General features: G+C 48.9%; 8 protein-coding genes across 8 annotated transcripts; 6 read left to right on the top strand and 2 right to left on the bottom strand.

Annotated features, from left to right (window-relative positions):
• Window positions 1-681: 681 nt before the first annotated feature.
• Window positions 682-1,350, top strand: TRVA0_006S00254 (uncharacterized protein; the record flags this gene model as incomplete). Its single annotated transcript, XM_076682994.1, has 1 exon — window positions 682-1,350. The coding sequence occupies one exon, from the start codon at window positions 682-684 to the stop codon at window positions 1,348-1,350; it is 669 nt and encodes a 222-aa protein (XP_076542602.1).
• A 507-nt stretch (window positions 1,351-1,857) lies between these two features.
• TRVA0_006S00232 (uncharacterized protein) lies at window positions 1,858-2,538 on the top strand (the record flags this gene model as incomplete). The annotated part of the gene is made up of 1 exon (XM_076682993.1): window positions 1,858-2,538. The coding sequence occupies one exon, from the start codon at window positions 1,858-1,860 to the stop codon at window positions 2,536-2,538; it is 681 nt and encodes a 226-aa protein (XP_076542601.1).
• A 255-nt stretch (window positions 2,539-2,793) lies between these two features.
• On the top strand, window positions 2,794-3,444 carry TRVA0_006S00210 (uncharacterized protein; the record flags this gene model as incomplete). Its single annotated transcript, XM_076682992.1, has 1 exon — window positions 2,794-3,444. The coding sequence occupies one exon, from the start codon at window positions 2,794-2,796 to the stop codon at window positions 3,442-3,444; it is 651 nt and encodes a 216-aa protein (XP_076542600.1).
• A 348-nt stretch (window positions 3,445-3,792) lies between these two features.
• SEY1 (dynamin-like GTPase SEY1) lies at window positions 3,793-6,222 on the bottom strand (the record flags this gene model as incomplete). The annotated part of the gene is made up of 1 exon (XM_076682991.1): window positions 3,793-6,222. One exon carries the CDS (start codon window positions 6,220-6,222, stop codon window positions 3,793-3,795), a length of 2,430 nt encoding a protein of 809 aa, XP_076542599.1.
• Window positions 6,223-8,327: 2,105 nt separating this feature from the next.
• TRVA0_006S00166 (uncharacterized protein) lies at window positions 8,328-8,907 on the top strand (the record flags this gene model as incomplete). The annotated part of the gene is made up of 2 exons (XM_076682990.1): window positions 8,328-8,533; window positions 8,601-8,907. 2 exons carry the CDS (start codon window positions 8,328-8,330, stop codon window positions 8,905-8,907), a joined length of 513 nt encoding a protein of 170 aa, XP_076542598.1.
• Window positions 8,908-9,059: 152 nt separating this feature from the next.
• Window positions 9,060-10,100, top strand: TRVA0_006S00144 (uncharacterized protein; the record flags this gene model as incomplete). Its single annotated transcript, XM_076682989.1, has 1 exon — window positions 9,060-10,100. The coding sequence occupies one exon, from the start codon at window positions 9,060-9,062 to the stop codon at window positions 10,098-10,100; it is 1,041 nt and encodes a 346-aa protein (XP_076542597.1).
• Window positions 10,101-10,456: 356 nt separating this feature from the next.
• On the bottom strand, window positions 10,457-10,852 carry TRVA0_006S00122 (uncharacterized protein; the record flags this gene model as incomplete). Its single annotated transcript, XM_076682988.1, has 1 exon — window positions 10,457-10,852. The coding sequence occupies one exon, from the start codon at window positions 10,850-10,852 to the stop codon at window positions 10,457-10,459; it is 396 nt and encodes a 131-aa protein (XP_076542596.1).
• A 2,342-nt stretch (window positions 10,853-13,194) lies between these two features.
• TRVA0_006S00100 (uncharacterized protein) lies at window positions 13,195-14,100 on the top strand (the record flags this gene model as incomplete). Its single annotated transcript, XM_076682987.1, has 1 exon — window positions 13,195-14,100. The coding sequence occupies one exon, from the start codon at window positions 13,195-13,197 to the stop codon at window positions 14,098-14,100; it is 906 nt and encodes a 301-aa protein (XP_076542595.1).
• Window positions 14,101-14,938: the final 838 nt, after the last annotated feature.

Genomic DNA, 14,938 nt, shown 5'->3' with positions numbered 1-14,938 from the left:
TTAACCAATTGGATCTACCGTATGATGCTATTGGTTAATTGGCTTCCACGGAATGCCACTCCATGTATATTTATTGAAATTGATTTTTAGTCCTATCGAGCTGTTCATGCACCCGGTAATATCAGGTAACAAAACCCCAATAGTTGGAACAAGATATTGTAGTCAATTGCCGATACTAGAGGTCTGCCAAAGATATGGCAACACGATACTAAGGGCCTCCTAAAGATTTGAAAGATAATTGCCTATACTAAAGGTATCCGAGGGTTCCAGTTGTCCCCCCATAAACTGAAGTATTGGTGTTCCGATTCTCAGACACCCGAATAGCATGATGACGCTGGTCGGTCCGACGTGTCTCCGGCCCGCCACCACCATTAACGAGATTTGGTCTGCATATTCGACGCCGACGTTTGACATCAGTCCTGCAGACGCAATTGCACCTGCGTGTAGCTTGGATTGCGTACCCCATACAGTACTTATAAGCGCTTGGCAATACCACCGGAAGTTGATTAATCAGCTTATGCTTACTCAGCTGGAGCAAGTGTTTTACTGTTGACAAAGAGTGAAATATCATCCGAGGCCAGAAGAGTCGAGGTATATCTATTGCGTAAATCTTCAATTCGATTCAGTCGTGGTTTTGAATATCTCAAATTAATTATCCTCAATTACCCTGTTTGAATAAGAATGAGCGCCAAGCGAGTAGTAATCTTCGGAGCCAACGGCAAGGTCGGCAAGCAGTTATGCCACAAGCTTAAAGCAGCCTCGGCTTTAGAGCCACTGGCTGTGGTGCGAAAGGAGGAGCAGGTCAAGGCTTTTGAGCAGCAGGGCATCAAGTCAGTGCTAGCCTCTCTGACGGGCGACCTGCGGTCAATTGTCGATGTTGTTAAGGGCAACGACGTCGTCGTGTTCACAGCCGGGGCTGGCGGGGCCAGCGACGCATTGACCATGATGATCGACCTCGACGGAGCGGTCAAAACCATGGAGGCCGCAGAAATGGCTCACGTCAAGCGGTACATCATGGTCAGCGCCATTAAGGCCGATGAGCGTGACTACTGGTCCAAGAGCGAGGCTCTGCGAGTATACTACACAGCTAAGCACTATGCGGACCGAGAGCTGCAGCACACAAATCTCGACTGGACTATCCTCCAGCCAGGTTTGCTTACGGATAATGCTGCGACGAAAAAGATTGAGCCGGTCAATTTGCCTCTCCATGGGTCTGCACCTCGTAGCATCAACCGAGAGGACGTCGCGGAGTGTATCATTGAGGCCATCAACCAACCCAAGACGATCCACAAGTCGCTCCAGCTACTCAATGGCGAGCTGCCTATCGCCAAGGTCTTTGCTGAGCTTTAGTCTTACCAGGTACTTGATTGGTTATTTTTATCATTCATTAATCGGGTTAATTATCTTTAAGCATTTGGTATGCCCTTCTAGTACAGTAGAACTAGTAGTACTACAGTAGTAACAGTTGGTTATCATAGTTATACTGTACATTCCCAATACCTATCCTCTCCGAGTATCTGAATTACCGGTTATTTTCATCCAATGTACGGTATTCACCACAGTACATTAGTACGATTTCTCTATTCGTTCTAAACTGGTTATATCTGGTATAGAGCCTATACATATCTTGATACACTAGAGCATATTAACTACATACAGCTGTAAGCCGCAGCACGAGATGCAGGGATAGGCTCCGTTGAACGGAATGATGCATAGCGGCCATCAGCAAGCAGATAGGGCAGCGATAGGCAGCAGCAAGGTACGTCAGGGTCTGTATCTGTAAAATCAACAGATAAGAGGAATCCTCTTTTTTTCTCTCATCCCCAAGGCCCTGGTGTCTTGCGTGTATGTGTATGTATGACGGCTGCACTAATTCGTGGGTACAGGGCTACTTTCGTGGTGTTTCTAGGCTGCTTCCTGCTGCTGGTGCAGGCGCTCAGAACGCCGGCCTGGTTCATAGTACGGTCCCCCCAGGACGGACACCTCAGAATCAGCTACGGCCTCAACCGTCGCTGTGAGTCCGGCAAGCCCTGCGAGGATCTATTCCCGGACTCTGGCAGTAAAGAGGAGGAGCCATTGTTCTACGCCATATGGCAGACTGCCGCGTTCCTCATGTCGGCGGCAGTCATGGTCCATGCAGGCGGGCTTTTCGCGTGCGTGGCGACCTGGAAAGGTAATCGATTCACGGTTGAACGGGCGTGGAAGCTCGTAGGCTGTCTCATGGCCGGGTCCGCCGTGCTCCAGGCCCTGGCCTCCGCCTCTACGCTGCTGGTGGTTCACCACCTGAGACTGTATCAATGGCGCATCTCGACTTCGTGGGTGCTTGCGACCAGTTCTTCGGTCGCCACCTTCTTTGGTGTCGCCGTTCTGGTAATAATCGGGCTCATGTCGCCTCCGCCGTGTCACGACGACTTCTACGATACCGATCTAGAGTCCGCCTACAGCCAGGAAGGGGACGACTTCTACTGGTACAACCGGGAGCAGGAACACAACTTTGTTAATATGAGAGAGGGCTATGCGACATTTGGTTCACATTAATTGAACCCTTCGGACTGAACTTTAAGCCAGCTGCTTCTCTTCTTTCAACGTCAAAACGCCGCAATGGCACTGATATTATCTGCTCTGTTTCGATGGTAATACATTTTTTTTGTCTTATCAACCAAGCAGTTCATACTGGAGCTGCTTGTTGTTGCGTGTTCTTAGAGGGGGGAAGGAAGGAACTTGCACTTTTGACAGTCCTGTTGTATTATTGACAGTCCTATTGTATTATTGACACTTTCCAATTGTACAACCATGAGCGTAGCCCATGAGCGCTACCTACGCAACGCTACCTATACAATAACTTCTGCGGTTGTTAAGCCCCATATATCGCGGTATGTGTATGCCATTGCCGTCGCTGGCGGGCTTATCTTCGCTACTCTGCTCCTCTTCATCTTCCTGGAGGTAATTGATCACTCGCGGATGAAGAGCTTGAATAACTTGGAGCATCTCACGGCTTCAGCGCTGCAGAATAAAGAATACCTGTCCGTGGCCTACAAAGGCCCGCTCACCGCTACTCGGAGCGAGCAACAGCAGAGCAAGCTCATTCCTATTTGCTGTCGGCTTACAGACGTCGAAAAGCAGCACATTACGATGCAATGTTTGATTGTGCGTAAGCTTCATAAGCGCAGGAAGCTGGTGCGGTGGCTGGCCTGCTTCCCAGTAATTGCTTTAGAGTGGTTTCTGACGGCAATTGCGTTCAAAATGACGTTTGACGGCGGCATATGGGCTGTCAGCATTTGCATTGTGTTAATTCTCTGTTTGATAGTATCCATACTGTACTGGTACGTGTTGGAGCGTCGGTATCCCAGATCGCGGGACTACCTTATCATCCAGTTCAAGCCGGACTACGAGGAGTCTATTAGCAGCTGCTATGACTTTAACTATAATAATATAAAGCAGTAGCTACCATGATCTCTATCAATTGCTTTCTCTATCAATAGCTATGACAATAAATACAATTGGACCTCTTTCGACATTGTCCACATTAAGTGTAGTACGTCTTTTACACTAAGTGTACTCACGTTTGAAGTACGGTTCTCCCATACTACGTGTACGCACGCTTTAAGTACGGTTCTTCCATACTATGTGTACGCGTGCTTTAAGTACGGTTCTTCCATACTACGTGTACGCACGCTTTAAGTACGGTTCTCCCATACTAAGTGTACCTAACACTACCGTTCTCCGGCAAGGTGTACTCAAGTATCGTTCACCTGTTTAATAATGCATAATACTCCAATATATACAGGCGCGTTACATGTCGTCTAGTTCAATCTCTTCATGCGGAGTTTGTGGTCTATTAAAAGAACCTGGACGAGCAGAAGCTGGTCGTCGCGGAGAGCCAGAGGAAGAGACAGGCACCGGCTGGGGATGGACCTCCAACACCTCCCGCAGCTTCTCCTTTGAAATTTCAACCGTTTTTGCAACCATAGTATTGACCAAAACACCAATTGGGCCCCACATGTTGAGACTAAACGTGATCCATGCACCGCCAGCCGCCATAATGACAAACATGAACAGGAACGGGTTTCGCAAAACGGCCATAAACTCGTTCCACCCCAAAAGAACCAACAGCACAAACATGTACCATGGGATCTGCGTCGCCGACTGGGTCGTAGACCGCTTCGCCTCGACGAACGCAGTGTCAGCCAGCCGCTTGAACTTGGCGATTACCTCAGCCTTTTTGGAGTCAGACAACCGCGTAGAAAAGTTTGGTATCTCCTCATCAGCGTCAAACTCGACATTGGGGATAACCTTGGTGCCGTCAGACAACCTGGCTTCGGCGAATATATCAACCAACTTCAGTGCGTGGTCTCGCGCCTCTACGAATGGAGTCTCAATGTCGTGATGTACAGTCCATACCACAGGTACCCCGCTCTTGTCATAACGGAACAGCTCGTCAAACTTGTCTTGGAGAACAGCCACGACGTTGTTGACCAGCGTGATCTCCCGCAGCTTGCTATCAAGAGCCAGCCACGCGCTCTTGCGAATGTTATACACACCCCGCGAGTTATCTTCGGTGGACGCGCCGACCCCGAAATCGGTTTCTCCGGCCGCGTTCACGTAGTTCTGGAGAATCAGATCGACGGTGGAGAAGAAGAACTTAAGCACCTTGTCCCACGTATCATCGGATGGGCTGGCAAAGTACGAATCGAGCTCGTCGTTGAAGATCTGGGCAATCTTCTTGGAACAGCGGGAACCAATCTTCTCAATTTGTTCCGCACGTTTCTGCTCAACTGCAGCGTCCAATTCGCCGATAAACTGGTCAAGGTCGCCGTGGTACATAAACACTTCGCGGTCGGCGCTCGAAGCCTCTTCGGCCCGCGTCTCAAAGAATTGCAGCGCCTGTTTCCGCGAGGTCTCAAGCGCGTCGGCGAAACTCATGCCATTCACGGAATTAACCATCTGCTCATTGAACACCTGCAGGCCACGGGAATGCAATGCCGAGAGGTGGGCCCTAAACACGGTCAGCAGCCGCGAGTCGATTTGCGAAAGAAGGTCGAGGCGCTGGCCCTGGTAGACCTTTGCTGTGTAGCGCGACGCCAGTGAATCATACAGCTCCATGGCCCGGGTGCGCAGTCCCGCAATTGTCTGGCCAAAGTCCGATATCACCGTCTTACCATCGCTTAACGCCGTGCCATGTCGCGACTCGAGTTCGCCAAATTCCGCCTCAAACTGCGCTTTGGTTTGGCTGGCGATCTCACCGCACCGGAACCGAGCCACCAGAATCTGCTGCGACGGCAGGTCGAGATCCTTGTTCTGCTCAATCTGTTCCCAAATGTTCGCAGCGTACATGTTCCAGCCGTCAATTGGCACGTTGCGGTGGTACTCAGGGCGGAACACGTATGAATCCGACGACAAGGCGGCGGTCTCCTTACTGTTCCTCCGCCCAGGGACAAACCGCCGTGACAATTGGTACACCTGCGACGAGAACTGGTCGGGGAGCAGGATCTTGTGGGGCAGCGTCTGGAACTGAATGTCAAAGAAGTCGCTGATTTTCGTCTCCTTGAGAGATTCGGGCTTGGAGATGCTCTCCCAGTGCTTATTGAGGTCTGCCAGGAGCGTCGCGCTGAGGTTCTCCAGCGGAGTCGCCCCAATGTGGTCTCTAATGACAAAGAGGATAAGCGAGCGCGACGGCTTTTCGGATGAGGCCTGGAACAGGCTCAGGTTAACCTCAAACACCGTCTTGAGCAGGCCCATGTTGGCTCCCTGATATAGCCCGACCTGGTTCTCCCACATGTTTACAATGATGACTTCCGAGGTTGCCAGGGCGAACAGCGCCGACTTCCGCTCAAAGTCCTGGTCCTCGCCACGCTCCCTGCCGTCTGTACCTTCGACATCCAGCACGAGAACGCAGTCTTTGTGATTCTCCACCTCCGGGGGGTTCTTAATGTTGAGGTACGAGTCGTCGGACGCCTCGCTCGAGCTGGCGCTCCCATTGATCTCGGCCTTGGCCATCCAGATACCTTTGGTGGTCTGTTGGCGGCTCGTCTCGTTCATCACCTGGAACTGGGTGCTGAACAGCGCGTTGAGCAGCGTGCTCTTGCCGGTCGACTGAGACCCAAACACGCTGACAACGTGGTAGTTGAGGCCATTGTTCAGGACTCCGAGGGAGTCAAGATAGCCAGAGACGTTCTCGTTGAACTGCTTCTCCGCGTCTATCAGCTGCAACGATCCATCCATGACCGCTTTATCTCTCTCGCTCTCTGCTATCGCTAGGGGGTGGGTTTAATTAGATGAGGGGGGCTGGCCACGTACTGTACGCATGTGTTGAGGGAGGGCAAAATAAGAGGAGGTGTGTTGCGCGCGGCGGTCACATTGCTCCCAACAGCCACGTGATTCTTTAACTACAGAGCGTAACAAACTCCCAACTCGTAACGAACCGTAACAACGTGTAACAAATATCCTGTTACAGCCTAAATCTCCGCGTAGCGGAGCCCCAGGGGGGTTTGGGGGGACTGGTCCCCCCATAAAACATTGCTGCAATTAACTTGGGGGCCAGCCCCCAAACCCCCGTGGCTCCGCTTCGCGGAGGATGTATTCAATCGGCGGATTGTTCGCGTTGGCATGTATTCAATTACATTTAGGCGGGTTGCGTAATTGGTAGGTCACACAATGCAAAAGAAGCCGGCATATCCGCTTGGCAGACACGCATGACGGCATAAGATATCAAACGACCTCGACAAGTACACGCAATGACGTATCGCTTGGCATATGTAAGGAATGTCGATGAAAAACGGTTTACAGCGCAAATCGCTGCACCTGACGGGATGCACAGCCCTCCCCACAGCTGTCGGCAGTCGGATCGTGGCTCGGTTAACACAATGCAATAGAGGTGTTTGAAGAGTAATACCGTGGTAGACAATTAATCGTAAGAAACAACATTTAAAATGTAAAATCGGACGTGAGTAGGCGCCCAGGAGGCCGCATTTCCAGTCATTACAGTATTTCGGACCATTATCTTCAATAACGAATCAAAAGATATGGATCTTTGTAATGTAATTATATGTAACGGATAACGGTGAGGCATGCGGCTGAGCGAGTCGGGACCCCCAGGTGGTGCGCAGCCCTGGTGGTACGTACTGCGGGCTGTACGGATGATAATTTGAGATTTGCATGACGAATAAGGCATAATCAGCAGGAGAGGCGCGGAGGAACAGAAGACGCAACTCGGAGTTGATATTCAATCCCCGAGAACACGCCCAATACACCCTACGTGGCTTAGGGATAGCCGCTGTATTATTCTGTTTGCTTAACGGTCTTCTCGGCGAGGTGAATAATAACCCCCTCATAGCTTTATCTCAAGTGGTGTTCCTCTATCTCAGGCCATGATTTGCCAGTTTATTCTCATCTATCTCAACTGGTGCCGCGAATCTAGCTCAACCCTCTTCTTGGCGCGTTTTTTACGCTACTCTGACTGAACTGGTGGTGCCTTGCCAGTTACGCTACTTATCTCAACGTTGCTTTCGCTGTCTCGCTAGGACTCTGGGGGAGGGGTAAAATGTAATGTATCGCCAGGGTCCATGTTTGAGAAAAACCAATATGGAAGGAACTGATATATGCGCGGAAAAAGCGGAGGAGAAACAAGCCAAGATCTTGTCGAAGGTTCTGCGTTGTATGAATTTATCCGTCATCGATTTATCCGTAATTAATTTATCCGTGTCGTTCGAGAGGTGCCTTCGAAAAGACATGTGCAACATTGGCGCCGTGACATCATGAGCCGTATCAAAGAGGAGCTTATCGTTATCATCAAAGCGGATAAGTCTACATGAGTTGCGGAGAGGAAGGAATCGAAGCTCTTGGCGAGTTTGGATAGAGCGGGGGAGGAATTGTCGCAAAGCAATGGCCGTTTGTCGGATTGTCGGGGGGTTCGGAAGCCAGCGGGCGATGGTCAGAAATATACCTCTATAGGGCTATAACAGTGCTAAGCCCTTATGAGATCGAGTAGGTTCAGCCCATCCGACGGGGGGAGTTACGCAGGTACAGCCCAAAACTCGCCCGCGAACTCCGTCGGGGGCCAGATGACTAACCGTAAGGTCACCGCGTGGGAGCACGATCTGCATGTCGCCTGCTGCGTTGGGAGGCGTGTACTCAGCCGCGGAGGGCTAGCCTTACAGTTGTGTGGGTGCATACGAGAATAGCCCCAAATGCAACGGCACTACAGCGTGCAATACGCAGGGCGCGGCGGCTGTGCTCATAATTACGCGCACAGCAGGGTCTTCTACAGCACGTGGCGCTCTAAAAGGTACCGCACGGCTGAAACATAACCGTTAAGCGCATGATATTCCATGTATATTTTTTACGGGCCTGTAGGAATACACACAATATGTAGATATGTATATTTGGCATGCGTAGGGGGGGCTGTGAAAATATTCACACTACCACCAGTTATCTTAGCCACCCTCCCCCTCAGATATTCTCCCCGCTCAGGATCTAATCGATTGAACACGACTGAAGGTGAAGAGAGCCGTGCGCAACCGCTATTAATAGTGTGGTAAGCACTGTGATGTCACCCTGGACAGGACTCGAATATACGCGCGGGCGAGGCTGACCAGGTGTAGTATGTCGTCCGGGGGTCCCGATTGGCAAGTAACGAAGGGTTCTGAGTCAGGGTGTGGGGTGTTTGTAAAAAGAAACCCTACGGAAATGATAGAGAGACCTGATCGACACCAGATGTTGCCGCGCCGAGGAGGGGCCCAAAAGCAAACCTGCCCCGAAAAAGCAAACGCTTCACATCGCTTTCTTGGATTACACCATAGTCGACAAATGGATATATATATCTTTGCAGATTTCTCGTTTTTTTTGTCCATCTCCATTGCACATCACTTCAATTCACTTCACACTTTGTACAGAGATAACATTCCTTGAAAGAAAAGGAACTGTGTACAATTTTACTATTTGCCGTTCAATTGTATAATCTTGGCCAATATTTATAACTAGAGTATATTTAATCGTGCTCTACTGATTTAAACCGATACGAGGTAATTGACTACCTATATTTCCGGCTGTATAATACTATAATGGGTTTCTACTTTGACAATACCATCTTCGACAACGACATGGTCCTGGCCCCGACAACCACGACCCTCTGCATGGATCAGGAGCTCGCAACCGCTCAGGTACACATTTTCGGCGACCTGGACTTCTCGACATCTGCCTCCTCCTCCTCGTCCTCGCCATTGGCCCCGTCTCCGGCCCATCAGGAGCTGTACATCGCCAATTCCATGGCTCCACTAGATATCACCTCACCCCTACAACAACACCATCAGACTACTAACAATGCCTTCACCCCGGCCGACACGACTTCCTCGATAACCTCGCCGTGCATGGCTGTTGCACAGCTGGAAGAGTGGTCCCCGGTGCCGTCGTCGGCAATTCCGAACCTCAACATGGCCATGACCGACTATACATACATTTACGACATCCCACCTGCACCCCTAGAAACATCGCAGGGCACCGAACCATCTTTCTTCTTTAATACTCCTAATGACCTGACGAATAATACTAACCCGACCTACTCCGAGGAGCGACCCATCAAGTTCGAGCCCGCCTCTCCGCTCGACTTCAACTTTGAGGAGCCCATGCCAGAAGAGAGCATGCCCTCTTCGCTGCCAACACCACCAGGCGAGGGACTGGACTTTAATGGCCGCAAGCCACGCAAATGGCGAAACCGAAAGTACAAGTGTTCGCACTGCACCAAGTCTTTCCTGGACAAGGATCTCGATCTCTACGCACAGCATGTTGAGGAAGTCGAGTCCCGCGAGGGCGGCATCCACCTGACTAGACGGAAATACAAGTGTGCCGACCCAAAGTGCCCGTGGCACAAGATCGGGTTCCTACGAAAGCTTGAGGCGCAGAAGCACTACGTGCGAAAGCATGGTGTTCCGCGATTTGAGTGTCGGTTCTGGAGCGAGGATGGCGAGAAGATCCCTGGTGCTGGTGTCTGCACCACCCGATGGCATGCCGATTCAGGCAACCGAACCAGGCATGAGCTGGCCATTCATGGTAATGCCGTGCACATGTTGAAGGCATCGAAGAAGGAAAAGAAAGACCATTTGTAACATAGATATTTTATTCAATCTTTTTTTTTCATTCATTTATTCTTCCTTTCTTTTTTTCATTCATTCTTTTTTTCATCTTCAGTCCCATTACTTCACATTAAGTCTTCAAGCTCATTACCCTTACATTTATTCGTCAACTTCTTCCGATAACCCTTCAATTCCACAACTTCTTGCCATTAATTCTTTAATTGAGTATTAACTCTTCAATCCCACTACAGTGTACCACTGGTACATTTCCCGATTGCTTCCCAATCACATTAAGTCTTCAGTGCCGCATGTTCTTCAGTCTCAATACTTCTCCCTATTAAGTCAATCCCGAATGTTGCTCAATCTATCTGTTCTATCGAGTCATCCCGTCAACTCCGTATAGTCCGCCGAGTCCGTCGAGTCACGATGAATAATGGCGAGTTACGTAAGCTGCAGGGCTGGGCTGTCAATATAGACCCGCATGTATCAGATGGGTCTAGCCCTGTCCGCTCGTATTTTACTTGGGCCGGCGTACATGCTAGCATGGCGCGGAAAAACTCTGGGTCCAACGAGGGTGCAGCACCCGCGAAGTTCCCAGATAAGGCCCTGAAGTATAAATCGTCCTGTACCAAAATGTACTGTAGTACTTTCCCTTCCAGGTCGTACCGCGACATTGGCAGTAGCACGGCGCCATCTGTAACACACTGGAGGGGTAGCCGTACGAGTTGTATGTCTGAGGACGTTGTCAGGAACGGCAATCTCATGGAACCTTCGATTGACCCCATTTGGGCTGCCCTGTCTCACACGGAGAAGCCGATAGCGCCGCGCTATATCCCGCAACGACGCGCGCCCCACCTCTGGGGAAGAGGCCCTGCGGGGCAAGGACGTGGTGTAACTTATAATACCAAGTGGCCCTGATCCTCGCTGAAACCGCCGAAGAACAAGTTGTCTATGGTGATCCGCACCAATGTCTCGTTCTCGTGGTGAGGTTCGATGAAGTCGCGCCAAGTAGATATAGCGATAACAGCACGGCTCCCCTTCTCATGCCTGCGTGTTGCATTACGGCATGTTATCAAACGGTATGTCCAACAGTCCATGCCATAGGGACCGCCGAGAGCTGCAGGAGTAGATAGCATATCATGAAGATCGGGGGATCACTTTACGCTTTCCTTTTCCCTCTGCATGGAAAAATTCCTCACGTTTCCGCAGGAGGTCGTACCAGAAGGGTGAGCAGAAGCAGGGGAACCGATTGCACTTACGGTGCATATTATTTTTTCTTACAGGCAGGTATGCAGAATGCTGATGATGCCTTCCCGTATGCTCTACGTATGTTGTACCATTTTCGCCAAAATTGTATCTCTCTTTAATCTTTTTGGGGCTGTTAACGAGATAGACTCCATATATTGCACAATTACTAGGTACAATACCGGTAAACAATATCCATTGATACCCTTTGATGAAGCGTCGACAATTGATCGGAGTGCTTTGGATGGGATATGCACCGGAATATCCGCCAGTCTTTAAATAGAGTTTCAAGTGTACGTGCAAATTTGGTGCATAAGAGCGTGCCATCGAAGTCATATGCGATGAGAAAGACCCCGTTTCTATCCCAGTTTCGAAATATGTACACTGAAGCACAGTGGGGTCTCAACCTGTGTGGCCGCACATGTTCGCCTGCTATTTTTGTCGATGCTGGTATGTTGCGAAGTTCCAAATTGACCTCGCTCTTGGTAAACGGGCTCTAGACAGATTTCGACTAGATCTATCTATAGGCTTATGACACAACATTATGACGTCTTTTCTGGGTATACATGTTTTAGTACCATATTTTATCGATCTTCTTATTTCTACAACAGATCTGTTTACCGTAGCACTGGAACCCGCCGTGAACGCGGGGGCTCTGCATTGGTGTCTCAGAAACTCTCCTATCACGTCGAGATGGCTTAATATAGCACAACACAACCGTGGACGATTTTCCAAGCAGTACTTCTGCCTTTAGCACATACCATTTCATATTTTGCTAAATTGATCATTATAGATTGAATAGTCTGACAATTAAACATAAAATTAATGAAGCGCACATGACCACGGTACTGAGAAATACAAAATGTCTCTGCTGGTACTGTACCTTACCTTCCCATCAAGTGGAGCCTTGCAATATGCCCAGGAATTACCAGGTACAATTACAAATATGTACCATTAGCAGATGATATATCGGCATGCATTACCATCGCTAAACAAGTAAGCAATCAAGTACATAGAGCCTTTAGAGACGCATAAATTACACGTTGTTGCGTATCTACATAGTAAAGTTGTACGCCACCACAGTCAAATATTACCTCCTACGTAGTCCCACCTTCGTTTTGCGCTAACCAACGAAGGTAAGTCAGATGTTTATGCAGTCATTCAGCAGCCCAACTACATACACCTTGGGGCCTTTGCAATTCTATCCACTAATTACAACAGAGTGACTGCTCTCTCGCCACCTTTTCCATTGCCCCTGTCCTCCTTTTCTAGTGGAATGTGCTTCCGAATTCCCGTTTCGGACCGGCGCATCGCATCACCACTGCATCACAACTCTCAACGCTTCGTCGGGACACCGTTCTAACGATCAATTGTAATCCGCTGAAACAATTCAACGACACAAAGAGTTCCTCCAATGGGTTATTCTATTCATTAGCACTAGCAAGGTATGAGCAAAATACTCAGTTGTATCGATTGTGCCTGAAGATTTGGGGAGAAGAATACAGATTAACTGGAACGTTGTCGGCAAATGGGAAAATGGCGGGAGAACTCTCACCAGCAATGCAATGTAATATTCGGGTATCGGTATATCTCGGATTTAAACGGATTACAGGTACTGTATTATCAATATGCATCACGCTTACCTAGCAAATACACTGTATTGTATCCTCAACAGCGGGTCATAGTATTGTCATTAAGATTCAGCATTACTAAAGTGGGGACAGGCGCTTAGAAATTCGGACTGCATGGTTTGTCACGGCACCATTCCGCCATAACACGACATTATTAATGTCGTATACTCAACGCTCTGCCATTATGAGCCCTGAGAGTATAAAATGCACCCTAAATTTCCTCTTCTGAAGAAAACTTATCAACAACAATTATGACCTACAATCCAACAATTGCAATCATAGGCCTCAACGGCTCCATTGGCCCTGACCTCCTTGAAGGGGTGACCACTGGCACTTTCAAGGACTCCTTTGCCTCCCCCATCCACGCCATTACGCGAGACCCTTCCAAGTTTACTAACACCGAGAGAGTCAAGTACTTCAAAGCTGACTTGGAGAACAAGGAGGCGCTGCTGGCAGCACTCAAGGGGGTTGATGTTCTCATCAACGTTGCTGACATCCTCAGCGCCTCTCACAATACTCTTATCGATGCTGCCGCCGAGAGCGGAGTCAAGGTTTACTTCCCTTCAGGCTATGGTGTCGATAACACCCGTTCCCCGTTCAAGGATGCATTCAAGAAGGTTGAAGATGCTTCAAACTACGCCGAAACCAAGGGTCTCAAAGTTGTTCGAGTGCGGGTAGGATTCTTCCTCCAATACTTCTACAAAATCCCTGCTATCCTTCTCATTGACCCAGAGAAGAACACTTATACCCAAGTCGACGATGGCAACCATGAGGTTTCCTTCACCACCGAGCGCGACATTGCGTATTCTCTCTTAGCCTTGGCTCAGCGAAAGCCACAGGACCTTCCAGATGCTGTTCGAATCACTAGTTTGACTATCTCTGTCAATGAGTTCAAGGAGAGTTATGAGAAGTACACTGGAAAGAAGCTGACCGTTGGTCATATTACGACAGAGCAACTGACGAACAATGCTCTAGCCGGAATTCAGAAGCCGAATCCAGGCCCCGCCGAGCTTTTCCTGGTGCTATCTGCTATTGCATTTGCTTCCGACGGTGCTGCTAACTTTAAGGACGAAAACGATAATCATTTGGTAAATCCAGGTATTTTCAAGTGGCAGACCATTGACCAATCTGCCCAAGCATTGTTTGCTAAGGCTTAAGAGCCCAGCCAATTGATTCAGACTTATAGAATATGTTTATAGGTCTGTCCATTAACAGAAGTCATAATTTGCGGGAAATATTACTTTAGGAATTCAACGCCAGTTTATTCTTGTGATCACAGTAGTAATTAGTTAAAATCTTCGTGAGGTCGTGGCCAGAGGAGTGCACTTAAAAATAAATATAAAACAATACCAGAATTCACTGGCATGTCAACTGGGTCGTCCTGAATCTACCACCTTTTGCGTGGTCGGGATGGGGTACACTTCTGAGGATCAGAGAAATTGTCCTAGAAATTAGGACTGTGGACAGTCGAAGTAGAAGAGCATCACATGTTATGGGGCAGTTGTATGTGTTGGAAGTCATATATCAATTATATCTGACCCTAATATATACGAAAGTACAATGTTGGAAGTCAAAAATCAATTATAAAGTATATCTGATCCTAATTTATACGAAAGTACAAGGTTAGACACCGAAGTGTGTACATTAAAGACGGTGAGGAAAGGAAAAGAGTAAATAGAGGGAATCGTGGCTTTTATAGCGATTGACTTCGGGACGGAGTTAGTGCGTTCCGTGGAGATAGCGCATTCCTAGGAGTCTAATTTTCTGACACCCAACAAAAGCGATACATATAATATAGATCTACAGTACTACCAAGTAGCTACAATTGGGGGCAATTGCCAACAGATCTTTATTTTTAGAGACCTTCTAAACTGTTGAGGTATAGCGGTTCGGTGAATGTCCGATGTAGACAGGCTCGGCGAGTGACCGATGTAGACAGGCTCGGAGAGTGACCGAAGTGAAACGGTTCGGAGAATAGCCGAGCTACGGAATCGG

This window comes from Trichomonascus vanleenenianus (assembly GCF_965637985.1).
Source record: "Trichomonascus vanleenenianus strain CLIB 3782 genome assembly, contig: TRVA0_006S, whole genome shotgun sequence".
Taxonomy (NCBI): Eukaryota; Fungi; Ascomycota; class Dipodascomycetes; order Dipodascales; family Trichomonascaceae; genus Blastobotrys; species Blastobotrys vanleenenianus.
The sequence above is the reverse complement of the archived record's forward strand: the minus strand, read 5'-3'. Positions and strand labels throughout refer to the sequence as shown.